This window comes from Miniopterus schreibersii (assembly GCF_964146895.1).
Source record: "Miniopterus schreibersii genome assembly, chromosome: 10".
NCBI lineage: Eukaryota > Metazoa > Chordata > Mammalia > Chiroptera > Miniopteridae > Miniopterus > Miniopterus schreibersii.
The window spans coordinates 6379408-6406175 of NC_138110.1; the positions used below are offsets into that span (position 1 = coordinate 6379408).

At 49.0% G+C, this 26768-nt stretch overlaps 1 protein-coding gene across 1 annotated transcript; it reads left to right on the plus strand.

Moving 5' to 3' along the window:
* The first annotated feature begins 10009 nt into the window (after window positions 1-10009).
* On the plus strand, window positions 10010-26461 carry CYP24A1 (cytochrome P450 family 24 subfamily A member 1). Its single transcript, XM_081149222.1, has 12 exons — window positions 10010-10651; window positions 10859-11049; window positions 12164-12257; window positions 14045-14141; window positions 16265-16356; window positions 16948-17059; window positions 18485-18630; window positions 21576-21742; window positions 22580-22658; window positions 23151-23348; window positions 23443-23563; window positions 24990-26461. Exons 1-11 carry the CDS (start codon window positions 10394-10396, stop codon window positions 23551-23553), a joined length of 1545 nt encoding a protein of 514 aa, XP_081005348.1. The 5' UTR covers window positions 10010-10393; the 3' UTR covers window positions 23554-23563; window positions 24990-26461.
* Window positions 26462-26768: the final 307 nt, after the last annotated feature.

Below are 26768 nucleotides of genomic sequence, written 5' to 3' on the forward strand. Positions count from 1 at the left end.
CTTTGGACAGGACCAAGTTGTGCACCAAGGTCTGCTTTTCCAAGCCCTGGGTCCAGAAGCAAATCAGGCAAAGACTCAAAGCAGCCAGAGGCTGTTATTAAGCCTCTTAATGAGCCTCAGGCTGTAGAAACTCCAAGGGTTAGGGCCAGAGGTTTTCTAGCAGAGTGAGGCGATTGCTTCCCCTCCAGGCAAAAGCTGCTTGGAAGGTAAATGTCTGCCTGAGAAAGATGCCTTTTGCAGTATGGGGGAATGACGACACAGAATCCAAAGGGGTGCCCTCTGAGCTCTATCTCTAGAGCCCACAGCCTTAGATTCTCCTCACACAGCTCCAGTGCACTCTGCCCTCCCTCTGCTGGAGCCCAAGGTGAGTGGCTGCACACGAAACTTTGTGTGTTGTCTCTTTAAGAGGGTGCCTGCAGCTCCAGCCACCTTTCCCTGGCAGACAGAAACCCTGCTGCTTTTCACAGCCAGATGTTAGGTGGGCACCTTTCTCAGTTCTGGTGATCTGGGCTGGGGAGCCCAGCCTGGGGTTTAGGCCCCAGAGCCCTCAGTGGGAACCCCCACAGTGAGATCTCCCTCCTGACCTTCAGCTGCTGCCTGTGGGAGCCCAGCCAGCCCTCTCGCACCTCTGCACTTCCTACCAGTCTCTGTGGGGTCTCCGCTTTTCCTCCTTGGTTATGACGTTGCTCTCCAGCTTGTCTTCAGTTGCAGGTGATTATTCAGGACGGTTTTTCTATGTTTTAGCTGTAATTCCAGTTTGGTCCCGGGAGAGAGTCAGTGTAGCTTCCACTCAGTCCACTGCCATCTTGGAATCTCCTTGAGGTACAATTTTTTTTAAAAATCTCTAATTTGTGGTGAAGGGCAGGGGGTGGGTGAGCAAGAGAGGGGTGGATGGGGTCAACGGGGGAGAAAGGGGGTCATCTGTAATACTTTCAACAATAAAGATAAATTTTTAAGAACTCTCTTATTCATACCTAAACGGATAGCACTTCATGTCCAAGTTTACAACACTGAAGACAATCCATGACTAAGTAATAGACTTATTTTTGCTTTTCAAAAGTGATTCCTCCTTTTGGTGTATACATAATACTTCAATAACATTTTTCGTTTTAAAACAATTCTATTGCTGTTGTTTTTCTGGGTGGTATGATTGCAGGTGGTTTTTGTTGGCTTATTTTAAATTTTGTCACATTTCCTAACTGCCAGGCATGAGCTGCTAAAGCTTCCATTCTTTCCTTGAATCCCAATGACTACTTAATGAGTGTTGGATAATACAAATGTTATCCATCTGGTGCTCTAGGCCATGTGCTCTTCGAACCAGAAAGGAGGTGCCTCCCTCGTCCCCCACACTGAGATAACACTGTCCTCCTGAGCAAAATAAATCAGACAGTTTCAAAAACTTCCACATTATCTAAAGCAAAACAAGGACATTTAACTGAGATCATTTGAAAGAAAAATGCTTCCTCATTACCAACCCACCTCCGCTGAGTGACTTCCTTTGACTTGGGTCCCTAGACGCTTGGAGTATACTCGTGGGAGGTGAAATCAGTGGGGTCCTTGGTGTGCATCCGCAGGCACCATTTATGCTGAATGAGAACCAGGATCGCTTTGTAAACAATCTTGGGTCTTGAATTCAGACACCCAAAGAGACACCCAAAAGTTTATGTTCACCCGGCTGTTTGAGAGGTAAAAATACCTAAGCAATTGGAGTCTTAAGAATTCGGAAGCAAGAACACAATTCAAACATCCTGCTGGTATTTAAACCACACCTGCCCACTATTGCTCCCCTGCGGCTCTGCCACTGACGATGCTTTAGCGGTGGGCTCTGTTTTGGAATCCTTCCACTTCCAAATGGAAGCTTGGTCACCGGCAGCCACGCTTCTGTAAGCCTCTCTCAAATGCCAGGTAAATTCTCTTATTGATTAGGGCAGCCAGGGCCAGTTTCTGTTGCTTACAACCCAAAGATTCAAAATTGCCACCAAATCCGAAAGTTCAACCTCTGCCAGGCCTGGAGAGGGGCGTGCACATGGGAAGTGTGAGGCCGTGGGGACCTCACTTCATTTCTCCTCTCTGCTCTCGGAGCAGCTGCTTCAACCCTTTTCATCTCTCAACACCTCCTTCCTCTACCACTCCAGTTGTGGGGGGAAAGGTGGTCTCCCCCTAACTTTTGATCGGAAGAGCAGTTGATACTGCTGAGTGGGCTGTTTCCCAAACCCCAAATCCATGCTTCGAAGTAAGAATCATTGGTCCAATGTCGGCCCTCCCGACTAATCTATGGCCAGCATCCATTGTCATGTTGTGCCGTGGTTCCTGCCAGGGCCGGGGCCTGCAGGGTGAGGGAGCAAAGCCATCGCCAGACAATGGGCACAGATGTACCCTCCACAGGCTGGGCAAACACCACCCAAGAAGTCCCCTTGTTCCAAGATGCCATTGTCACCGTTATCACGATTTATTTTTCTGTGACCTCCCTGCTCTGCAAAATGTAACCCAGATAACTTCTCTGCCTTTTCACCTCTACCTCCAGTTTTTTCCCCATTTTCCTCCTAATCTTTTAACATCATAATCAATGTATAGTATTTAATCCATTTTGGCTTTCCTAGAGCTTCCGTGAGTGACATGGTCCCCTTGAAGCATTTCTGCTGCCTCGAACATCTGGTTTTCAACACTCACTCACTTTTTTTGCCTTCCAACATGGGCTCACTTGAGCCACAATTCTTGCAAACTCTGCATTGGCCCCTGTGATCACTGCCAGGCACCTGCATGCGCCTCTCTGTGTGTTTCACAAGCTGGTCAGTCAGCAGAGACCATCACATCCATTGGTAAATAAAATAGCAGGGGGTGGTCACTTTAGAAGCTGGGCTTGGTCCTTTGTGCCTTCATTTCATTGCCTTAATAAAAATGTTCTGGTTCATTTTACCTTTCCGAGAAAAAAAAAAAAAGAATTGGTCTGTTTATAACTCCTGGGCCATAGACCTTAAAGAATATTATCATTGGGGATAAAGAGGATAATCGCTTGATGCTAACACTAGTAGTTCTCAAACATTTGAATTTCACATCCCAGTAAGGATTTAATAATATAGTGTCACCAGAGAGCTGCCAGCATTTTTTGCTAAGGAAAGATGGGAAACCGAAGGCTAAAACCAACAACTTAATAGCAAAGACTTTACCATACAGAAGAAAAGAAAAGAAGAGAGCAGCAACCGACCAGAAGAACAGCCCTTCCCAGCGAAGTGGCGCTGACGCCCTGGAGCCAGCCTCTCGGAATCCAGGCCCCCGAAGCCGTGGGCAGGCGGCCCACCAACCCCTCCTGCAGACCCGCATTTGGAAGCCACTCCTGGACACAGGTTACCTTCCCAGAGTGTAAAGTTCAAACGGGGGCCAGAGATAACCCCTCTTCATTAGAAGTCTTCTTTCCTGAAGCCTGGGTTGAGCTCGGCGATATCCCCCTTGTCACCGGCGGGGAGGCCAGGACCCAGCGGTCCTATCACTTACCCGCAGTCGCAGAGGCTGGCGAGTTCCGGAGCTGGGGTTCCCCAAGGACAGCTGATGCCCAAGTCCACTTTCCAACCGTTACTTTTCCCCATTCAGATTCAGACAAGGATTTTGACACACACACTGGCCTGTTAGAGAGAAGTTATTTTATGAAACGGCTTGTTTTCTTTTAGACTCCAGACTTGGGACTTCAGCAAATGTTACTAGCCCGGTGGCGTGAGTCATGGTAGCGGTCTCATCTGAGTCACTTGGACTTCACCTACAAAATATGCAGGAGGAGCTCTGCTTGTGACTGAATGGTTTTGAAATCAGGTCACAAGCTCAGACAAGAGGGTAACGTATTTATTTATGTTGGCAAGAAGAGCCGATTGTGTTATGTAAGTGAACGTGAATGGGTTGACACCCTGGGGACATTGTCCACGCTGAAAACATCGTGAACTCATTGATCCCAAGTTTCAGAACAGGGCAGGGCAGGCTGTTAAACATTCCACAAAATGGCCATTTATCCCAAGGGTAAAAACTAATTTCCCCCCATCCCCATCTCTTCAGATACCTCTCTGCGTCTGAATTGAATCTCCTACGTTCACATGCAGCCTTGGCCTTGGGGAGGTGAGTTGAGCTCAGTAGGAGAGCTGTTTCTGCTCCTGAAAATACCCTCGACCTCTGTGAATGCCTCACAGCCCCTTTCCAAAGACAGAAGGACTCTTCTAGGGCCTTCTCTTAGAACTGTTCGCTTGGCCCATTTCATGGATGTTGACAGATTACTGGATATCCCTTTCCAGTCCTCCTGGGGTTTGCTCATGGGGACAACTTTCCACTGGCTCCCTAGTCCCTAGAGGTGCCAGCCCCCCACTGAAGTGTGTGCTTGGGGGTATTGAAGCTCTGGCAGAACCCAACCAGAGCTCAGCAGCGCTTCCTCCAAGTCAACACTCATAGTAAGATACGTCCAGGCAGGCTCCTGACTTACAGGAGCAAAACAGGGTACTTTGGGTCCGATGTAATTAGCAATAATAATTCTGTACGGAATTTCCCCTATTGTCCCCCGATGAATTTGCCAAGTCATATCATGCGAGAAAGCATAGAACAGGTATCCATGTGATGATGTAGTTTTAAAGGTTAATTATGCAACATATATGGTACCAAAGGAATTTTTCCAAATCAAAGGAATTTTTTTCATTAGCCAGCTTCACTTGACTCTGTATCTTCCAAAATTATTCACAATAATGACAGCTAGTGCTTACTGAGCATATACCATGTAGCAAATACTGTTCAGATACTCGCTCATTTAACCCATTCTCTCCCTTTTCCTGGGGAGACACTGTGTTACTTTAAAGGGGGCACATCTTTCCCTTACAGGTCTCTATTTTCCCAGGTATTTTGAAAAAAGAGAAACAAATAAAATGTTCCTTTGTATACAAGGTTTGTAATTAAATACATCTTTTCCCAGGAACTGTGTTTTGCTAGAACCATAGACTCAATCAAATTGGACTAAAACATGTGCTGGCCTGTGCGCTCAGTGGTTAGAGCATGTGCCCACGAACCGAAGCCTTGGGGTTCGATTCTCGGTCAAGGGATGATCAAGGCAACCAATCGATGTGACATCGATGTTTCTCTCCTTCTCTCCTTCCCTCCCCTCCTCCCTCCCACTCTCTCTAAAAAAACATCAACGGAAAAAATGTCCTCAAGTGAGGACTAACAACCAAAAATGTGGACTAGTACATCTAAAACAAGGCATTGAATCTCCGTTATTTTGCAGAATATTATTTGACACATATTTACTGAGCACCTCAGCTGATCCAAGCATAGTGAGAGCCATCAAGGATCACAGCAGAGCCCTGCCGGGCGTGGCTCAGCGGTTGAGCATCGACCTAGGATCCAGGCGATCAGGGTTCGATTCCCCGGTCAGGGCACATGCCCGGGTTGCGGGCTGCAGCCGATCAATGACTCTCATCATTGATGTTTCTGTCTCTCTCACTCCCTCTCCCTTCCTCTCTCTGAAATCAATAAAGATACGTTAAAAAAAAAAAAAAAATCACAGCAGAGAACAGGGCAGCGGTCCTCCTGCCCTCCGGTGGCAGCCACCCTAAAGCAAGCTGGCATTCAAGTTCCAAGACTTGAACTGTAAAATATGATAGTAACTATGACATTAGAATAACAGGGAAGAGTGGCTATAATTATTCTCATTTTGTAGATTAGGACAAGGTGAACTGACTTGGCCAGAGTGGAACTAGTAACAGGGTAGATTCTAACTGAGATCTGGCTTAAAATCTGTAAAAAACAGGTTTTTTCTCATATAAAATGAACATACTTACCTTACAGTATTATTGTGTGGGGAGAGGTAGTAAAATGCCTGGCATACACACAGTAGCTCCTCAATAAATTCTAGTTTACAGTTACAGTAAAATGACTCATAAACTTGCGTGTATACCCTGTATTTTTCATCTCCTTTGACGTGGAGCACCTCTCTTAATGACAAACCTTTTTAAACATTCTCCGCACGTCACTGTGTTCTTGCAGGATGTGAGCTACATTTTCCCATAATGTGACTTTAACTTCCCAAAAGGACTGAATTCTACTCGGAAGTCATCAAGCAAGTGCAGGAGCCAAAGAGATGTTTGTGAAGACAATGGTTAACTGTGTTTCACCAGATATTTTAAGGATTCCTCTTAACCTTTCTGACATAGGCACAGGAATCCCCAATTTTATGAACAGGGAAACTAGGCTCAGAGAGGTTAAGTAACTTCCCCACAGCCACACAGCGTGCGAGTGGCGGAGCCGCGGCTTCGACAAGCTGTTGAAACTCACAGTTATTTTGTTGAGCAATATTGCTGCCTGTGTGTGTGACACACACATAACCCTCCAGGATCTGCGACACCTTCTTCCTCAGAAATCAGAGAATGTCTTGACACTTGTCTTTCTCCTTTCCCTTGGGAATGAGAAAATAATTAATAACCAATCGGCTGTTGTTTGCTTTATTGGGTGCTGGCCAAGGTGAACAGCACTGTGTCATATGCTCCAGAGAGACTAAAACAGAAGATAATGTCCTGAATTTCAAGGGGTTTTTGTCTGATTAGTCAGAGAAGCCAAGACACCTGTAATAGACATGACCTGAATTTATGAGAGCCCGATTCCTGTAGTTTCTAATAACATTAACGATGACATTTTAGAGCCTTTACCCCAGGGACTTTCAATGCTTTGTCATCTCAGAAAAATCCTGCCGGGCAGGGACTGCCGTCGTCACCACTCTGAGACGAGGGACGTGGGGCTTGCGGGAAGTTACTCCTGGTTTGTCAGGCTGCTGGGTGGCTGAGCTGGAATGTGAACCCACCAGCATTTCTTTGCTAGTCTTCCTTTGGCTTTATCCAATTATCTAGTTTCCTGAGTCAAAATTGCAATATTAAGTTGAACGCAAGATACAGTAACTGAGACACTGAAGTTGCCCCTCTCGTGTATAGTTTGCAAAAACCAAGGCACGGGACACAGTGAAGCTACAAAGTAACGTGGAGCACTTAGCCGTGTGTGGACCTTCCCGCAGCAGCCCCGTGGAATGGGCCACTGTCGTTACAACTATTCCCATGAACCTTGAGCTTTCCTGGGAGGTCGGTTCCAACACCGTCCATCGGGCAGATGTGGAGAGTAAGTCTCCAAGTTTCCACAATCAGAAAGCAGGTCTAGGACTCACGCCCACTTTTAGCCAAAGCTTCGAAGCACAAAACGATACTACTATTTGAGACCTTTGAGAGAGTTTTGTGTTTTTCAGCACAGAGAAACCGGACGTCCTTCGAAGGACTTCTCCACCCGCCCTCATCACAGGTAAACACAGACACGCTTTGTCACCGGTGGTGATGTGGGGTGAGGCTGGGGTATAATTACCCACTCAGGACTTGGTGAGATTTCCCAGAACCAAGCAGGGCCTGGGCCGTCCCGGTAATGATGGTGGGCACTCTGAGCACTTCAGAGTCTCACCAGTAATTCCCAGCAGGATCCCTGACCTAATGACTCAGAAACTAAGTAATGAGCGAGGAAGAGAGAGGCCTGGGCCTGGGCTCCAGGCCATCATTTTGAATTTAGCTGCACGGAGTCAAGGCTGGGTGTGTGTTGATGGCACCAAAGTTTCAAAGGACTGGTCGGTCTTCCTTGCCTCTGCAACCCAGTGTGAAAATCAGAGGGGGCTTTCTCCGCCGGACATGTGAAAGCAGTTTCCCTGAAACAGGAATTTTCATGCTGGCTACTATAAGCCTAATGATGGCCTGCCCTTCCAAGTGTCTGCTTGGCGTTTATAAAGCAACGGAGCGCTCAGCTCACATGAAAACCCAGCAAGTCTGAAAATATTTATCTTTCTTCCTGAGCATACCTACAGAGAGAGAGAGAAAAGAAAGAACAAAGGAGGTGGGTGGTGACTCAATAGCGGGCACAACTAGAGGAGTTATGATTTATTGAGCATTTGTTACGTGTCAACGGCCGTGCCAGAAGCAAGGCGCAGTGGCGAGCTAAATAGATCTTCTGTTTGGGGTTATTCATTTATTTATTTATTTTACCACCATTAGCACATAAAACAGCATTTTCGTCTCAGAGCCCCACACATACTGACCTCCCCCCCCCGACCTCCAAGGGGGAGATATTCCCACTTAAGGACTATTTCCAATATTCTGAGCTATCCCTGTTTCAAGAAAAGGTGATAGGTGATGTAACATAGCGTGATGTACACGGATGTGTATAGTAAGGGCCTAGGTTAGGATTAGAAAATCTGGGTCCGAATTCATCATGAGCCAGTAGTAAGGTCTGCGACACTGAGCTTCAGTTTTATTTATTCATTTATGTTTCTGGCGTTGGGCTGAACTAAATGGAAAAATTTAGGTAAAATGTCTTCCTTAGTGGCTGGTTTATCATAAACCCGAGGAAGCTTTCATTTGTATACTATGTAGCATGTGTTATACACAATAGAGTGCATATTGCATATGCTGGGGTGGGCAAGAGTAGGTTTACCGTTCATATGGAAAATAGTACAACAATTAATAATACAAGAATAAACACATCTATAAACCTACATTTGCCCCCTCCTGTAGTGCATAATCTTTAGTGTACGCTATATAACATGTTCTATATAGTCTGTGTGTGTACATATAAATAGGTATCTATACATTATATCTAAATTGTATTCGTACATAATATAAGCTATTATTTTATTGACATTAACAGTCATTCCACCTCTCAGGACAAATCTGAAATGACAGTGTTCAAGCTCAAGTTGGACTGCAACAGGATTCCAAGCAACAGACTGAAGGCTGACAATAAACTTACCAGGGAAGGATTTGCCAGCACTGGGCTCAGAAGCCCCAGCCAGGGGACTGAAAATCGGGGGGAGGAAACAGTGTCCCTGTGCTCCTCCCTGGGGGCGGCAGCACTTGTGCTGGACCGCAAGGAAAGCATAGGAGCCACTCTCAAATAATCAACAAAAATCTCCACTTCTCTTCTTGAATTAGTAAAGAAAGTTCTACTCTTGCCAACCAGGATGACTCCAGAAAGAGAGAGAGAGAGAGAGAGAGAGGGAGAGAGAGAGAGAGAGAGAGAGCGGGAGAGAGAGAGAGAGAGAGAGAGAGAGAGCGGGAGAGAGAGAGAGAGTGTGCATGCGTGTGTGTGTGTGTGTGTGTGTGTGTGTGTGTGTGTTCCCGCGCCCCCATGCTTGCCCAGCTTGGACTTTGCAGGGATGGGCTGTGGTGCCAGGCGGCAGGTGCCTCTCCTTTGCACGAGGTGTCCCCAGAAGGGAGGGGAAAGAGGCAGCGCAGCCTTAACTGCAAGCTCGCTGTCAGGACGCATTTCCCACCTGTCCAAGGAGGTAACAACTAGGTGGGGGGCTGGCCATGGCCCACGTCGTAGGCGCTTTGCTGCGTTGATTCATGAAATCTTCGTGACAACCAGAATGGAACGGCCAGGGCGGAACTTCTGAAAACTCAGAACTGCCCAGGACCCAAAGGTGAGGTCTCCTCTTTAGCGGCCGAGTCTCAGCCCTCCCGACCTCGGGAGGCTCCGAAAGCCACCGCGCTGGGACAGAGTTCCGTCCCAGTCCGTCTGAAGTGGCTCGGGGGGCGCGGCTCTCGGCCCCGCGGGCGCCCGCAGCCTTCCCGCCGCCCGCGGAGACCTCGCCCGCCCCGCGGCGCGATTGTGCAAGCGCGGGGCTGCGCTGCGGCCCGAGGGGAGGGCGGGCGCCGAGCGCGGGCGCACACCCGCTGAACTCCAGGCGCAGCGCCCTCCCCGGGGGGTTATCTCCGGGGTGGAGTCCGCCCCGCTCCCGCCCGGAGAGCGGCGCGCGGGTCACCGGAGGCGCGGGTGCCCTCGTTCACCTCGCTGACTCCATCCTATTTCCAGCCTCCCCACCCTCGCCCTCCCTCCCCCCTCCCCGGGTCCCGCGTCCCTCCGGGCCGGGCAAGCCAGGACCCACTCCGCCCCACTCAGCGTGCTCATTGGCCACCCGGGGCCTGCCCTGTCTCCATAAATACTTGGTCCGCCCGCAGGGATCATGGAGAAAGGGCCAGGAGGAAACTGGAGAGCCCGCGGCGCCTCTTCTACCCTCCTTGACATCTCCACTTCGCCGCTGCAGCCTGGGAGTCAGACTTGCAGACCTCCGGGCAGACCAGCATCCCTTCCCTTCGTCTTCCAAGAGGCACCGTCCGCTGGCTGCCCTCCTCCAGCCCCTGGGGCCAGCGCTCCGTGGGCCCCCGCGCCCCGAGGCTGCCGCGCAGTGCCGCGTGGAGCATCCTGGCCGAGGTCCTTTCTGCCCCTCTGCCGCCCCCTCCAGCTGGTCCGGCTGGTCCTCTTTGCCACTCTTTCCCGAATCACGCCCCTAACCCAGCCCGCGCCACTTTAGCAGCCTCGTGCCCTGCGCCCGGTGCCCCCCGCGGCGATGAGTTCCCCCATCAGCACGGGCCGCTCCCTGGTCGCCTTCCTGCGGCCGCTGCGGGGCCTCAGGCAGCCCCCGCGACCCGTGACATCCGCGGCGTGCGCGCCCCCTCGGCCGCGGGAGGTGCCCCTCTGCCCTCTGATGGAACGTGGCGAGGCGCAGAGCGCAGCCTCCCTGCCGGGCCCCACGAACTGGCCACTGCTGGGCAGCCTGCTGGAGATTCTCTGGAAAGGGGGGCTCAAGAAACAGCACGACACACTGGTAAATGCCTCGTCGCGCCCCAATTCCCTCTCTTCCCCGCCCCGCTCCCCAAACCCTCCCGAGGCGCGCGGCCCGGGCGCACAGTGCGCTCAGGTGTCCCCGGGGCGGCGGCCCCCCAGAGGCGCAAGGCGGGGGGAGGGAGAAGCGCGGGCGGGACTGCAGGGGTGCGCGCTGACTCTCGGGGCGCCCCCCCCCCCCCCGCTGTAGGCGGAGTACCACAGGAAGTACGGCAAGATTTTCCGCATGAAGCTGGGCTCCTTCGACTCGGTGCACCTGGGCTCGCCGTGCCTGCTGGAGGCGCTGTACCGCACGGAGAGCGCGTATCCCCAGCGGCTGGAGATCAAGCCCTGGAAGGCCTATCGCGACTATCGCCAGGAGGGCTACGGGCTGCTCATCCTGTGAGTCCGGGCGCCAGGGTGGGGCCGGCCACAGCGCCCGATGCCCTCGGAAACTGGGAAGAGGTTCCCTGGGGGTGGGACCTTCTCATGCCGGGGACACGAACGCCCCTACCCCATGCAGTCGCTAGTCCTGCAGAGACCTGGGTGGGCCGAGGGACAGCTGGACTGCGCGCCCGCTTACCTGCGCTCTCCTGGCCCCTGCGCAGGGCCACGCCTTCCCATCCGAGAAATGCCAAAAGGCGCTACGCAAACTGTGGCGGGATGCGGTTCTGAAGATAGCGCGCCAGGCGGACGTGTTATACAAATGAAATGATCCCTTAAATTTCTCCCTAAGTCCCTCTTAAGAGCTCAAACGCCAGAAGTGAACGTCCTTTGCCTTTGACAGTGACCTTCCTTCCTGGAGGGGAGTGGAGGGTGATGACCTCGGTGCCCTTGAAAGGCCGGATGGGGAGGGGTGTGGAGGGTGCACTTAGGTGGATAGCTGCTATCATGCGGTGTGAGTCCTCTGTTTCTTTATTGTTACCATTTAACAAGTTAGCGCTTTTTACCCCCAACTTTAAACGTCTAATAGTTCTATTTTTAGGATTTAATTGCTGGGATGAAGAACCATAGTCACCCTGGGGCATCACAGGGCGTGTGGTCAGCATGGGGACTGCAAAAGGGGTTCTGATGGGAACAGGCTTTTCCCAGCTCCTGTGAATCTGACTCTGTGCTATTATTTGGAGGCAATGGAAAGCTCTATATTTGAGGTTGAAAGAAGACAAAAGTCTTCCTCAGACAGACCTGGGTTTCTGAGAGGAGGGGGTCTTCACATGCCCACTCGCACTGCTGGGAATCGAGGCGTCTGGCCTCCCAGCTCCCACCCAGCAAGGACGCCTCGGCAGCCCTGACCCCGTGGCCTTGCTGGCGCTTTCCTTGGCTGGGAGGAAAGGTGCTTTCCCATCCCTCCACCCAGCGCAGATATCCCGGGGCTCACAGTCGCCGGACATTGCCGGGCCCGGTTCTCCGTGTGCATTTGACGGTACAGCTCACGCAGTTGCAGAGCTGCGGGGGCTCTGCCTCTTCCTTCGGGTCTTTGCAGTTTGCTCAGAATAGATCTCTGCATCTCTCCCAGGGAAGGGGAAGACTGGCAGAGGGTCCGGAGTGCCTTTCAGAAGAAACTCATGAAACCAGGGGAAATTATGAAGCTGGACGACAAAATCAATGAGGTTTGCAGGCTGGGGCCAGCCTTCCTGGGCCTGTTGGGGGGGGAGGGATGTTTATGGAGCTTTGAGTTGCAGCTGCAAGTGCAGACGGCAAAGCGGGCAACTGCGGATGATTCGGGGGTCTTCAGTTTCTCGCTCCTCTCCACATCCCACCCCCAAAGCCCTTCTTCCTCCCTCCTTCACCCTCTCTTAAAAATATCGCATTGAGGGAGTAATTATAAGCACTATTCCACAGTACCATTTAACTTCCTTAAGCCTCAGTTTCCCAATCTATAAAATGGGAGCAACAGTTCTCACTCCACAGGTTTGCTGTGACGATTACATGAGATAATGCTTATGAAGTTCCTTGGTAGTGACATTTGAGCTGGGTTTTGCAGGGTGACTAGGAGTCTACATGCCAGAGAAGGTGAAGAAAGGCATCCAGGGTGAGAGAACAGCCTGCTGAAAATATGGAGCCATGACATGTCGTGGTGTCTTTAGAGACTAGTACATTCAGAATGGGCTTTTTCCGAAGTGATGCAGGACAGAAGGCAGGTCTTGACGATGTTTTTGTGCCCTGCTAAGGTATTTAGTCATATCCTGTAGCCAACCGGGAGCCAAAGGGGAAGGGATTTAAGCATATAGTAATCTCTTTCTACTCCTGTTCACTATTTATTTTGAACTGAACTTGGACCCACATGAGATTATATAGGTGAAGGATGGCAAACTCAGAAGCTTCCAGGGACCAGGTAATTAATATAAACATATAAGGCAGGCCCTGTAGGGGTTTTGGCCAGCAGAATAGTGCATGCGCTTCTTAGAGGTGACAGCTGTCCCAGTTTCAGCAAATGACTGCCCCGTGGGAATGCAGACACAGTGTCGCCAGATCCTGTAATTACTTCTTCTTCTTATTATTATTATCATTGACAAGTAGTGGAAAATCCACATTCTCATGTGAAATCTCTAAGTGTGTAATGGTAACTCATTCAGAGTACTTTTGAATGCACTGTGGGCAAAGGAAGCATCCTGTGTACATGGGTGGGCTCTGCTCCAGGGCCGGCGCGGGCACTTCTCAGCTGCGTGTCCGAGGGCGAGTGCCTTCGCCTCTCTCTGTGCCTCAGTGTTCTCAGCTGTTACTAGGAAATGGGAGGAATGGCAGCCCTTCCTCCCTCCCTGGCTGTAAGGATCAGCTAAGAAAATACACTGTGTGCGGCGCTCGGTGCTACAGAAGCCTCGTGAAATGAGAGACCTTAGTCATCGAAAGCCCTGATTTTGAAAACCGGCATCTAATGGCCTTACATAACTCGTCCAAGGTCACAGAGCTATTTAGCGAGGGAGCTGCATCCAGAGTTTGCAGATTTCCTGGCTCCAAGTTCAACACGGTTAACACAATACGAATCAGTAAAGAGACGTTTGCTTGCCCAGATCTGGAAACGGCAAACCTCAGGGTAGTTATAGCATCACAGCCTTTGAGATGTCGTGCCAACAGCGACACTTGACTGATTTCCCCTCTGTGGTTTTATTTCCCATTCTGATTAGAAGAAATGTTTTCCGTTCTTTAAATTTAGATCAAAGGCTGAAACTTGAGCTTCAGGGCGGCTGCAGGAAAAGCTGAGGAAATCACCCAGGGTGAGGTCGTTAGGGCCTCAGGTGAGCTCCGGAGGAAAGTATACACTTGACGCTTCAGCAGAAGGGGTAGCCTGTGGCCAGGGGCTACACAGGGTAGCGAGACCTAAAGTTAGCTCATGCGCTCTAAATCTTTGTTTCCCCTCAAAGACTAAAGTGTGCTTTTGCGGCTTCTTTCTTTTAAGGTCTTGGCTGATTTTATGGGTAGACTGGATGAGCTCTGTGATGAGAGAGGCCGCATTGAAGACTTATACAGTGAGCTGAACAAATGGTCGTTTGAAAGTAAGTTGTTTTACGGTCTTGTTCGCTTGATTTTGCCAGGATTTTGAGGATAAAAGGTGGCTCTGTGGACAAGTCGACAGACAACTCTTCTGGAATCATTGCTATTCTGACGGGGAAAAGCCACAGGAGCCTTTTTAATGCTTTCAGGCACTGAAGTTATGCTTTGCACTCTGGGTTGTTTGTGTAGTCATTCAAAAAACACTTACTGAACACCTGCTATGTGCCAGGCACTGTGCTCGGGATGCGGCATTGCAGAAGACAGGCAATATCCTTGCTCACGCGGAGCTTGGGTTCTAGTAGGGGAGACAATCGACAAGTAAACACATTTTAATATATACTGTGCCAAGGGGTCAGGTGCTCAGGAAAGAACATAGGTACCTGGATGAGGCAACTCCACTTTGGTAAGGAGATATCTGCGGTGCAAGCCACAGGGGTGTCTGTGGGAAGATTGGCCCAGAGAGTGGAGACAGGCGATGCAAAGGCCCTGGGGCAGAAATGTGAACATGCCATTAAGGAGCTCCGAGGATGCTGGCGTGAGTGAATTGTAAGGGGAAGAGCTGCTGAGAAAGATCAGGCCAGGGCAAGAACTTTTAGCTCGAGTCAGATGGGGAGCCATGGAGACGTTCAGACAGAAGAGGGCATGACCCCTTTCTTCAAGGGTCACTCTGGGGATAGGAACCAGAGCCCTGCCTTGATGGGCTCACTGCCCAGTGAGGGCACAGGCAATGGAGCAAGGCAATTTCAATACACTAAGCATGTTCAAGGCTGTGGGCGAATCCAAGAGGGGTGCTTCAGCTGAGCTTGGTCTGGGGATGCTTCACGGAGGAGGTGCCATCTCAGCTAAGGCCCCGTGGGTGAGTGAGAGTTCGCCAGGTGGAAGTGAGGGAAGGAGGAATATTCCAGGCAGAGGAACAGAGATTATGTCGAAGGAACAGAAAGGCACTTAGAATGACAGGGGCCACATCCTGCAAGGGAGGGGCAGGGCGAGCAGAGGATGGGAGGGAGGCAGCGGCCAGCCACGCAAACCCGTCTAAACCAGGGAAGGGAGTTTGACAGTGAACCTGGGAGTCCCCGGGAGTGACAGTAAGTGCTTTAAGCAGGTTCGATTTGCTTTGAGGGTCACTCTGGCTGCTGATGGCAGGGAGTGGACACGGCATCCTGAGATGGTGGCTTTTGTCCTGAGCTGTCTCCTCCTTCAGACCAGCTTCACTTTAAAGCTATGGACCAGTCACCTCAGCCCACGAGAAGCTCCTTGCCAACAACAAGTCCACAGAAGGTGTTAAGGGAAAGAGGGGTAGAGAGAGGGAATGATTACAGAGGAGAACAGAAGTGTATGTTTTGGACCTTGCCCACTGTAAATACTCAAATTAAGGCGTATCAAATGCATTTGTTTGCAACTCAAAGAGAATTTGACTGCGGCGGTCTAAAAATTATTGTCTAGCCTTGCGGGAAGTCTAGAGGCCCGTCTCGGCGGTGTCGCTGGGAGCCAAGCTCATGCTGTCTTCTCGCTCATCCAGCCTTAGCTTGTTGCAAAATAGCTCCTGTCCCTTCTGGCCTCACCTCTGCATTTCAGGCACAAATGAGAAGAAAAGAGGGTGCCGGTCCCACTTCACCTAGAAAGCCAAAGAGTATTTCCTGTGGTCTCACAGGCCAGACCTGGGTCGTGTGGCGGCTCTGGCGGCTTCAGGAAGCCTGGGAAGTTAGGGAACAGGTTTGTCATCAGTCTCAGATCCACCTTGATTCATTGCCTGAGAACTGAGACACTGACACCCTAAATAAAAACAAGGGTGTCTTAGGGAAGAAATGGGGGAGCAGTATTGGGTAGGCCATTCACAGCGTCTGCTACGGGTGAGGTCAGTGATCCACTCTGACTAACGCCAGGCGTTGCCGGAGATTCATGCACGTATGGAAACGGCTACGTTTCTGACCAGGAGGTTATGCAGGGGATGGGTCACTGGGCCTGCAGGTAATTTCTAGAAAGGGCTCTCCGACTCTCAGACTCTGCGCGTCTCCTCTGTTCTTAGCAAAGACCTCATGTCTGTGAGAGATGGAATGAAGCCTTTAGTAGCCAGCTAATCATAGAGTCCAGATTGAGTAACAGGGTTAATTATTTTAATTAACAGGCATCTGCCTTGTGCTCTATGAGAAGAGGTTTGGGCTCCTTCAGAAGAACACCGGGGACGAAGCTTTGAACTTCATCATGGCCATCAAAACAGTGAGCATCCCGTAGCTCACCAGGCATCGCCCTTTCCCCAGCAGCCTGCACACATAGCCCAGGACAGGAGCTAAGTGTCCGTTTTGACGTGTGCTGTGCATGTATTCTCACGCACGTGTGCGCCTATGCACACGTCATAAAAGCACATTAGATCACTATTTAGGCAAAGTTAAAGTAGGTAGTTCAGTTAAAGGTCAGTTGATTAAATTGCTATTTTCAAAAGCCTGTAAATTTTCAGATTTTAAATTTTTGAATCGTTCGGGCCGTATGTGGACATAGTAGATGCTGTGAAACTGGCGTAGGAATTGCTGAAGTTCGGAAATTCAAGTGAATATAAAAGTGACAGTCTCCTGTTTTCTTCTTTTTTTTTAACATGTAGGTTATAAGAGCAATTTTTTATTAAGTTCCATTGAAAAACCCTCCCAAAGATGATTTTGAATATGTTCCTGGGGGCAGAGCAGAGAGGCCTGCGGACAGGGGCGTGCTTTGGGTTCCGGCCTGTGGGGGCCAGGGGGTGTCCAGAGTGCTCCTGGCCGAGGGACAGGTATCTTGGAGAGGAACAGGGAGGAAAGGTGTCTGTGTTCCTCGCAGATGATGAGCACCTTCGGGAGGATGATGGTCACCCCAGTCGAGCTGCACAGGAGCCTCAACACCAAGGTCTGGCAGGCCCACACGCAGGCCTGGGACACCATCTTCAGATCGGGTAACGGCCCCCCCCCCCGTCTCCCGAGCTGCCGCCCAGGGGTCGGGAGTGACCTTGGCCTGACCACCTCGGTCCTCTCATGGAGTCGCTCCTCCTGATTCTTTCGGGCTTTGCCAACACGAGCTGGGGAATCGCCCCGGTGCAGACACATTCTAAGGAAAAAGCACGGGGCAGCGCTTTGTTGTCGCGGGGAACTAGGAGTGGGACTAAGATTTGGAGTCAGAAGCGCCCGGGTTCAAGTCCCTGGTCCGTCCCTGGTGTGGGGGGTCAGCCGAATGTGCTATCTCCTCTTCATCAGCAGTTGTCTTACCTCTAAAATGGGTTCATAACAACAACAACAATAATAATAATAGCCCCTACCTCAATGTAACTGTTTCTAAGTTTAGTAAAGATAATCTAAAAGCCTGGCATGTGACAATCTCTCAGTGGATCAGAGCTGCTTCTGCTACATATGGAGGGAATATTTGATGCTAAGTATTATCCTATGATAAAATAATATATCATAGTGTGTATATTTAAACACATACTTATTTAATTCCCACAGAAAACCTATGCTAGGTCCTTCTATCAGCCCCAAGTAACAGAACTGAGACACCAAGACGTTAAGTAACGTTCCCAACGTCACACACTCGGTGACGGCAAAGCCAGGCTTTGCAGCCAAACAGGAAGGCTCCCGAAGCTCAGGCTCCACCCACGGTACCACTTACTGTCCTCGTTTTTACCACCGCCGTCACCACAATTATTGTCCTGGTGGTGGCTCCCATCATGGACTTTAGTGAGGGAGACCCAGCCTAGAATGTCCTTTACAAACATTAGAAAATGTTACTGTCCTTGTCAACATCCACGGGCGCTGCACCACACTCGTGTGTGTGTGTGTGTGTGTGCGTGTGTGTGCGTGTGTGATAACACGGGTAGAGGGAGTTCTCCCTCCATTACTGCCAAGATTGGGTGGCCGCACCCTGTGTTAGCATGTCCGCCTGCCTTAGTGACCATGGCAGCTAGACACGTGGACCCGGGGCCACGTTCTGATTCTGAGAGTGGGCCTGGCTCCCACTCCTGTCTCCTAAGGATCCCGTCCGAACCCTACGCTCTTACTAGCCAAGCTGTGACCGTAGGTCAGCAGCACCAGCATGGCCTGGGAGCTGGTTAGAAATGCAGACTTCCAGGCCCACCCTGGACCCTCGACTCCACGCCTGCATTGTAGGAAGATGCCCAGGTGACCGCTGGGCACTGTGAGGGCCCTGCTCCCATGGGCATCCACCCGTCCCTGAGGACTCCGCGAGGCAGTATGAGCTCATCTAACAATGTCACCGTCCCCAGAAAGGCCTTTCCCGCGTCGTAAGGGCCTCGAGTTGGGCTCCCTCTCATTTTTCCCCTCCTCCGAATGTCCAGCTGACTTCCTCTCCCCTTTCTCTCCTCCAATAGTCAAGTCTTGTATCGACCACCGGTTAGAGAGGCACGCGGAGCGGCCCGGCGCCGATTTCCTCTGTGACATTTATCGCCGCCATCGGCTCTCGAAGAAAGAGCTGTACGCCGCTGTCACCGAGCTCCAGCTGGCCGCGGTGGAGACGGTAAGGGGCCTGGGTTTCCTTCGCTCGGGAAGCAGCGCGACACCGTTTATCCCGATGAGTTTTACACAGTCACTCACTTCACTCATTCCGTGAGGATTAACTAAAATAAAAAGTCTCGCCCCGGGTGCCGTGGGAGACCCAGTGCACAGCCTTTATGCTGAAACGTGACGGGAGACAAAGTCCCCTGGTGCCTCCTGTCGCAGCGACGAGGTGCCAGAGCAGGGTAGGTGCTGGGAGGGCGGCAAACTGCTGCGGGCGTTCAGAAGCAGCCGCCCCGCGCCGCGGCAAGGCCGCCGGGCTAGATTTTTACAAATCAGACGTGCTGATTTTAATTTAAATGCAACGGCTAATTTTAAATACCAAGATTCTGTCCCTGATGTATGTGATGGATACTCCTGGTGGGTACTCAGAACAGTCAACTCCAAACACAAACGCTGACAAGTGTCCAGGCGGGTTTAATTGGCTTTGATTCATTTTAGAGCTGTCATCGGAGGGACGCATATTAATATTCCTTGTAGGCGTAACATTTCCCGTGCAAATTGTCTCCCTTTCCATAATGTTTCTTGTCTGAAGAAAAAATAGCATTTTCTACATCAGAAAATAGAAAGGTTCTGATGTCACCTTAAGATCCAGAGGCTGTCAAAAGTGGGAATCCGTTTCAGCCCACTTCCCTGTGGGATCATGGCTCCTTAGGGTGATAAAGATAAAGCTTCATCTTTTTTTTTGTTCAGCTGGAATGTGAGCTCCATGAGGGCGATGACTTGGTTTTGTCCCCTGCAATACTTGTAGGATGGAGAATACCACTTGGCTCAATAAATGCTTGTGCAATAAGTGAAAGCGTTCAGGAACTATGGAGTGCCTACTATGTGCCAGGCACCATTCCAGACACGCGACATGCCGCCATGAATCAGTTCCCCTCACGGAACTTAAATGGGAGTGGGGAACAGGCAAAAGACATGTAAATAAACAAATACATATAATTATTTCAGATAGCGATACAGGACACGGAGGAAGCCATCAGGGTGATGTAGCAGAGATGGGGGAGGGGTGCCTCTCTGGAGCTGACACTGGAATGTTGAGGAGCCAGTCATGGGAAGATCTGGTCCAAGAACGCTCTGAGTAGAGGAAACAGCATATGCAAAGGCCCTGGGGCAGAAGGGGAGATGGAACAGGAGAGCTAGCAGATGCGGTCAGAGTTGAGGTTGGAGAAGCCGATCCGCCACGTTAACCAAGAGGCTTAGTAAGCACTTAAATTTTATTACACCTGTGAGGCAAAGCTCTTGCAGTGTTTTAAGCAAGGGAGTAACTTGATTAAGTTTATGTTTTGTAAAGTGGGCTCTGGCTGGTGGGTGGAGTGTGGACCTAGCAGAGAGAGAGTGCAAGCGGGAAGGCCAGCTAGGGATGGACCCATCAACAGAGGTCACGCCAGGACAGCTGGTGCCCGGGAGGTGCCACAGGCCACTTCCCTCCGCTTAGCCCCCGCAGCTGTCCTGACAGGCCGGGCTGTCTCACAGGGCCTTGGTGAGAGCTACAGTTATCTGCCTTCGGGAACTCAATTCGGTACTTGTGGTGAGGGACCCACTGATATGCTTCAATCTGTTTCTTTTTTAGTCCTGGCTGTTCTGAGAGTCTCATTTGGCAAATCAGAGAAATTTGAAAGTCCATCTAATTTGGCGGCTCCACCCTCTTCCTGTTCCGTAAATGACTCTGTACTAATGCCGTCCAGTTTATTTGCAGCCGAGGCTGCCAGTCCTCTGACAGGGAAGAAGCCTGCCCTGGGGGCATATTCTTCCAAAAACAATAAACGCCATGGGCTCTGAATCGCCTTGCACTTTGCTCGTTTATGTGACTGGCACACGGCACTGAGCAAAGCGTCTTGGTGTCTGCAGAGAGAGGACACAATGACCATTTTTATGGGCCTCTTTGGTTTAAATTAGTTTAAAAAAAGCCTAAGAAACAAATACTCATTCATGACTACCAGTGGTGAATATCATGAAGCTAAAAGCTGCACTTGGCTGTTTCCGCCAATATTTGTTCTCTCCCTGTTGCTCTGGAAAGGAAATAAAGGATGCCACTTAAAAGGCCACAAGCTTTGTCCTCGGGCTGGTACCTTGAAGCACTCAGCTCGATGCTAGAATTTCTTATTTTGGTGCTGGCGCCGTCCCACAAGGGCTCTTTGCATGCGGCTGAAACCCTGAGTGCAGATAATGCCTTTATATTTTTGTGGTAACTTTTTAGGGTGTGGCAAAAACAAACCTTTCTTTTACATTCCAGAAGTGCAGTTCCTTGTGCGTTTGCACTGTAAAATTTAAAAAGAAAAATAAATCTCGTATAGCAACACTCCTAGGGTGTCTGTTCCTTTCTCCTCAATTTTTATATCAATTTTTGTCTTTAATAAATCTCTAATTAAACTCTTTTTCTTTAGGGATAATTATAGATTCGCATGCACTGCTAAAAAACATAGAGAGGGGTCCCTTCACCCAGTTTCTCCCAATGGCAGCTACTTGCGTAAAGATAATCGTCATCACAGCCCTGACATTGGCACTGACCCAGTCCACCACCTGGCGCTCATTCCACCGGTTTTACATGCGCTCCTTTGTGTTCAAAGCATTTTGGTACCAAACTGTATTTTTTAAGTGTCCTAATGTGGCAAATTATTTAGAGGATTCTATTTTGATTCCCTCAATAAAGAAACTATCCTTCATTGATACGTTTTATAAAATAAATTTGACTTTTCCTACTTGGTAATCATTTAAGGCACAGTGAACATGTGACATGTGAAACAAGGACATATGAAAAACATCACTAATTTTTTTTTATTTTATTATTTTATTTTATTTTAATTTTTCAGAGCAAGGGGGTAGGTGTCGCCTTTGGTTCAGCTCAAACTGGTTTTAAGGCAGTTTCGTAGCAGAAACTCAAGTTTGTGTCCATTGGTTTTTCAGACAGCGAACAGCTTACTGTGGATTCTCTACAATTTATCCCGTAATCCCCACGTGCAACGAAAGCTCCTTGAGGAAATTCAGAGCGTACTGCCTGCGAATCGGGGGCCGCGGGCCGAGGACCTGGGGAAGATGCCGTATTTAAAGGCCTGTCTGAAAGAGTCCATGAGGTGAGAACACATGCCGGGGCCAGTATGAGTCTGTTAGAAAGCTCTCCTCTTAAATACACAATAAGGGGCCCCCCACAGGCAGCTCCGCGGCTGATTCTTAAACAGTTATCGAACTGAAAAAACAAAAAAAACAAAAAAAAGAACCTTAAGACCATATGCCATTTCTATCACTCATTCCCCAAACCTTTTGGGCGAATTCGATGACATCTTGGAGAGCCAGTGTCCTGCCCTTTGAATCAGTGATAATAGCACTCTCATGGAAGCTGTAAGCACTAATTAGGATCCTGGGCAGGCCTGAAGGATCTGAGATGAAAGCCCAGCAGGGGAACCATATTATTATATGATAAGGCATAGAGACATCTTTATTTTTGAGCCTCCGGTATAAAATGTCCTTTGAAAGTTCTTTTTACACCCTTTCTGGAAAACAAAACTCGCACCGTTTTGTTTTAGGATTAAAAGGAAATATCTTTAGCTTCATGAAGGGTGGGTAGGAGAAACCTGGAACAAACACCGAGACTCGGGGCGGAGCGTGAAAAACGTGCACATTTGAAGCCTAGAATGAAACGGGAAAACCACTCTGAACAGCTACAAGCAGGCCGGGACGGGGGCGGGGGGCAGGGAGGGGGCTGCCAACCCACTAAAATAAGGAATGAAAACAGGAGGTAGAGACGTTGGGAGGAAAGAGACAGAACCTCTTTCTGGAGAAATGTGATCAGGTTCCGCTTTTGAGTCACGACCTTGGGCAACCTTCATTCGCTTACCCAGACTGTGTTCCGCCAGCTCTTGAGCTAGAGCGTGGCCCGCGCCTGCCCTACACCTTTGGTTTTGCTTTCCCAGGCTCACCCCCAGCGTGCCCTTTACGACGAGAACTCTCGACAAGGCGACGGTTCTGGGTGAATATGCTTTACCCAAAGGAGTAAGTAGAATCTGTGCGTCTTGCACCTTGCAGAGCTGTGAGGGACACACTTTCCAAACATGCATCCGATTCCCCTAAAAAGGTTTGCAGGGGAAACATGCATTCTGCAGATCTGTAGATGGTAGTGCGTGGTCGACGGGAGGTTGCATCGTGTAGGGTTAGGCATAACAGCTACGGAGACAGGCCTGGATTTAAGGAGGCACTTGAGTGAGTGAGGTAACCTCTGGGGGCCTCAGCTTTCTCATCTGTAAAATGGGGGTGGTAATAAAATCTACCACATGGGGAGTTGTGAGAGTGTGACACAAGATTTTAAAGTTCTTCACCTATTCAGCACCTGGCACATTTCACGCCCTCCATACACGCTGGCAAACAGCATTATTATAAATTCGTGGGTGGCTTTCGTATTTTTAAGGTGATCACTTTTGTAGGTTTTGCTCTTCAAACGTCGTCTTCTGCTTATTTTAAATGCCACTCGTTTCTGTGTGTTTTTAGACAGTGTTGATGCTAAATACCCAGGTGTTGGGGTCCAACGAAGAAAATTTTGAAGATCCCCATCAGTTTAGACCCGAACGATGGCTTCAAGAGAAAAAGAAGATTAACCCTTTCGCACACCTCCCGTTCGGCGTCGGGAAGAGAATGTGCATCGGTCGCCGGTTAGCTGAGCTCCAGCTCCACTTGGCCCTTTGCTGGGTAAAACCCTGACCGCTTTCCACAGTTATGTTCTCTGCTACTCCACAGGCATAGAAAAGGGCTAATCCTGCTTTCTTGTGCACCTGTGTTCCAGATCGTTCGCAAATACGACATCGTGGCCACAGACCACGAGCCCGTGGACATGCTGCACTTAGGCATCCTGGTGCCCAGCCGGGAGCTCCCCGTCGCCTTCCGGCAGCGATAAGAGGCCTCAGGTGAGCGTCCGGGGTGCTGTGCTCGACAGGGGGTGAGCCTAGCCCAGAAGTCAGCCAGGCCCGGGCTTGAACCCCTGCTCACCACCGATTCTCTGGATGGCCCTGAGAATCTGCCTTCTTTTTTTTTTTTTTTTAATTTGCAAAATGGGGACCAAAGTAGTGTCTATCCAGAAAGTTGATATGAATACTAAGTAATTAGCCGAGTCTGGCATCCTCGAAGTGCTCAATAAATGCAACCTGCTGCATGTCAATATCACAGGTGGACACGCTTTTTTTCTAAAGGGCCGGTGTGCGAATATTTTAGGTTTTTCAGGCCATAAGGTCTGTCTCACGTACATTTAACTCTGCCTTGTAGCTTGAAAGCAGCCTCCGGCAACTCATCAGTAAGTAGATGTGACTGTTATATTAGTTTTCTATTGCTGCTGTAACCAATTCATAAAACTTGTGTTAAATAACAGAAATTTGTCATGCTACAGTTCTGTAAGTCAGAGGTCCAACACAGCTCTAACCAGGCTGAAAAGCACAGTGTTGGCAGGGCTGCATTTCTTTCTGGAGGCTCTCAGGGAGGATCCATCTCCTTGCTACTTGGGTTGTTGGCAGAATTTGGTTTCTTGTGGTTATAGGATTGGGGTCCCCCACTTCCTTGCTGTCAGCTGAGAGCTGTTCCTGGCTTCTGGAGTCATCTGCGTTTCTGGGTTTGTGACCTCTTGCTCCATCTCCATAGCTGCCCAGAGCGAGCTGAGTACCTCTCCAGGCTGCATTCCAATAAAACTTTATAAAAACAGATGGTGAGCCCTATTTGGCCACAAGGCCTTGCTTGACAGACCTCTGGCATATAAGCATATGTATGCACTAGCTTGTGTTAAATACAATGTAATGCTTTTCCTGCACTCACTATTAAATATTGAAGTAGAAAAAAGCCTGAGAAATCTCTAATATCTTTTGTAGAAATAGGACATTTCCAACATACATCTTTACAGAATTCCATGTCAGTGCTCAAACTCAATTTCAATCATTCTACCTTTTCAACAGAATCTCCTAAAATTTGCCTACAACTAGTTGTTCTTTGCTAACTGCAAGCTAAGGGGTATTTGCTGATAGGTGACTATTTAAGGAAATGTGCAGTTACCGGAGAAATTTCTGAATGAGGCCTTAGCGAATGCTCCCCGGTGTCTGGTCCCAGGGGGCAACATGCCCAGTGCTAAGCACCTCAGCAGCACTGAATCAAGTCACGTAATGAAGGAATTCCAGCTGAATTTGGAAACTCCCAGGGCTCAGCAAGGACAGGAGGCATGTTTACCGTTGCGAGCCACACCTTTGGCAAGGGCCCGTGGCAATTTCTGGTTTTAGCATTTATATTTTGCTGATAATCCTTTATTTAATTACACTTCTTTGCTATATAACTGGAATATACTTTGTTTTCCAGATTTTTTTTTCACCAAGGCCCGGAACAGTGATTTTTACTCTCCAAGAATGGTGCTGTGGCTTCTGCCTGACTCAAAAGCAAACTTCAAAAGCCAAGCGTGAAACCGCACACGGAGACCGTTCGGCACAGTGTTCATCTTTCTTCTGCACGATTGTTCTGGAAGCTGCACTGTCCACTGACAAGGGTTTTTCAGATAGGAGCCACCTCAGGGAAGTGAGTGAGGGCTGTGACACAGGTATCTACTGGCTTACACAGAGTTGCAGGACTTTGCTTCCTCCTGCATTTTCCACGGCACGACCGAAAGGCCGGGCCCTTGGCAGTTAGTCAGGCACAAGTCACTAAGTGCTGTCCCTGCCCTGCCAAACTCTCCGCTTGAATCTCACCGCTCCAGAGAAAGTTTACAGAATCACAATGAAAGACCTACCATGTCTCCTGGGGTAACATTGACGGTCCATTTACTGTAACTCTGCTGAATGTAATATTGGGGAAAACATTTGCTTAATAACGTCAGCAAAGCCAAATGTTGATTAAAGTTACCAGGCCCCTGTGCCACTGCACTTTGAAATAGGAACATCATTGGGAAATGAGAGACACCTCTGTTTAAGGAGTACTTTAACGAAGTCAAACCTCTGCTCTAAGAACATGCCTTAATGATTTACCGTGGCATCATTTAGTTAAAGGGTCCTTAAGTTCTTTATTTAGTTAGTGTATTTCCTCTGTGACATTAAGGAGTTGGATCAACAGTTTAAATTGTATGTGTACATGTGTGTTTTAATGGCAATTTGCTTAAGTCATTTTTAAAAAATATATGGTATTTCATTTAGGATCTGTGGTTTGGGGCAATGTTATTGTTCAGTCACAGCTTAAAAATATTTAGTGACTTCCCACGCCTTAATTTCCCCATCCAAAGAATGGGACAGTAGCAAAGTGTATATACATTGTAGATTAACTATATGGGGGGGGTGCAAAAGTAGGTTTGCAGTTGCTCAAATAAATAATTAATAATAATACAAGAATAAACTCTGTGTTTGGCATACTCGCAACTGTAAACTTAACTTTCAGCAACCCCTGTATGACCCACCTTATGAGGTTTGAACTGCTTGGGACCGTATGATTTCATAAATGGAAAATGCATAGGGATTTCTGTAATACTTATAAAACGTTCCTTAAAACTTGTGTTTACATATGGTTTACTTACACATATTTTTACTACCACTTTTCCTAATGGTGTACTATATATTTCTGTATATTGGATAAAGGTTTTCCTTTTTAGGTTATATTTTTAGAATATTTCAGAAGAACACATTTATATCTTTATATTTGAATAAATATGTACATATTGCTAAAGTAGGTATAAGCTTTCTCCTTCCTGTTAAAATATTTTTTATTAGAATTTTAAATCCACGTGTTGTCAGAGTTCATCCGTGTATCTTTTTGAATTCTCTGAAAGAATAAAGGTTTTAAACCCTGAGAGAGGTTTCTTCTTCATTGCACTTGTCACAACAATGACAAGGTTTCTTGTCTCACTAGAAAAATTCTCATGTGGCCATTTCACGAGCCGTGTATCACAAAATCCACCTTTATGAAAATCTCCACCACCTGGACCCCAGCAGCAACTCCCAGCTGGCCTCCGCCTTGCCTCCCCCGCCGGTTCCTCGCCATGCTGTTCTTTTCAAACCTGATCGTGTCCCATTCCTGCTTCTGAGGCTTCCATTGCTCTTACGAAAGCAAATTCCTTCAGCTGGACTCGGTGTCCTGTGGAGCATGGCCCCACTGACC